This window comes from Perkinsus marinus (genome assembly GCF_000006405.1).
Source record: "Perkinsus marinus ATCC 50983 genomic scaffold scf_1104296931882, whole genome shotgun sequence".
NCBI lineage: Eukaryota > Perkinsozoa > Perkinsida > Perkinsidae > Perkinsus > Perkinsus marinus.
The window spans coordinates 1-1,358 of NW_003215617.1; the positions used below are offsets into that span (position 1 = coordinate 1).

The window sequence follows — 1,358 nt, forward strand, 5'->3', positions numbered from 1 at the left end:
ATGTTAAACTGTTACATCCATCGGAGAGCAATGTTCGCATTGTCTATGCGATGTAGTATCATCATAGCCAACTTTTACAACTCAAAGACCGCTGTTGAGGGAGTGGTAGAAGACTAACAATAAAGGGCCAGTCCGCGGTTGACGAACAGGACAGATCGGTATGCACCGATATATGGGGGATTCTCCCAGGGGGAAAACCATGAGACAATAGCTAACTCGTAATAATCTTTATGAATCATATTCCAACCACGTTCTCATAACGAGGGAGACCATAGTCGAGAATCGGATTACACTCGGTCACTGATGGTAGAAAGCGAGTGATGCCTAGCTCGAGCCGATTCGATAACGGTCTCATATCTTCACGCTGGAGACTTCATCAGAGTCACATATTTGCCACCCACTCGTGTTTCAATAGTATTGGCTTTACCATGATATATAAAGTCTTCAAAGTCATGCTCACTGAGCAAGCCCGGACAATCCTGTCCAACCTTTGTCAAGTACTGGAGGTAATCATACATGGAGGAGGAAAGTATCTTGAAGTGATCGTTACCCGAATCAAGGTCCAGATATGCTGACTCAATTGGGTCCGGAGTCTGCGTACAATTCACTGACAGGACGACGTCGTCTGACGCGTGCGCGAGGATTGTAAAGTCAGCTGACACAGTTGTAGAGCCAGTGATTGCCTTGAAGTACTCGCCGCTCGGTGGAGGGAACTTAGCATCAGACTGGGTAGCCAGCAGAGCGATAGTAACAATATGAGGTAGGATCAGGACCATGACGAGCGTATTGACCTTGCTAAGAGGATGATGGGAGTCGCTACACCAACACAAGTGAGAGGAGATACAACTAAAAGAGGAGAAAAGATATCTCGGGATTGCGAGGTACTTGCTTTTTGTGGAAGCGAGAGACGGCTTGTGTGTTCGTGTGGGACTCCCGCGCGAGCACGTGAGTGCATCCATTGCAGAACCGTTCCACTGGAGCGCATGGAACCTCACGCACTGCGTGCGCGATTAGCTCCAGGGAAGGTACTTCGATGAGTAGTACACCTAACAAAAGGCAATCAGTAAGTCTATCGAGAGATGTGGTTTCTACCTTTTGAAACCTTGAGAAAGGTAATGCAAATGCACAAGGCAGCTGAAACAGTAGATTATTCATACATATTCGATCCGGGCACGCGGCACTTACGAAAGGTCCAACGCTTCAGCCAAGAGTATCTCAAGAGGATGTCCGGACAGTTCTCACAGACTGAAGCAGTGGTGAGCTGGACGACAGCGTTGGAGGAGTATATGTTCGCTTCCTTCAGCTGAGCTCAAAGTTTTTCTCACTTATTATAAGAATTCAGGTATAATTGTGCAAAA

General features: G+C 47.1%; 1 protein-coding gene across 1 annotated transcript; it reads right to left on the minus strand.

Annotated features, from left to right (window-relative positions):
• Window positions 1–550: 550 nt before the first annotated feature.
• Pmar_PMAR008822 (hypothetical protein) lies at window positions 551–776 on the minus strand (the record flags this gene model as incomplete). Its single annotated transcript, XM_002786105.1, has 1 exon — window positions 551–776. A coding segment is annotated over one exon (226 nt), but the record flags the coding sequence as incomplete, so codon positions are not given.
• Between the last annotated feature and the right edge of the window lie 582 nt (window positions 777–1,358).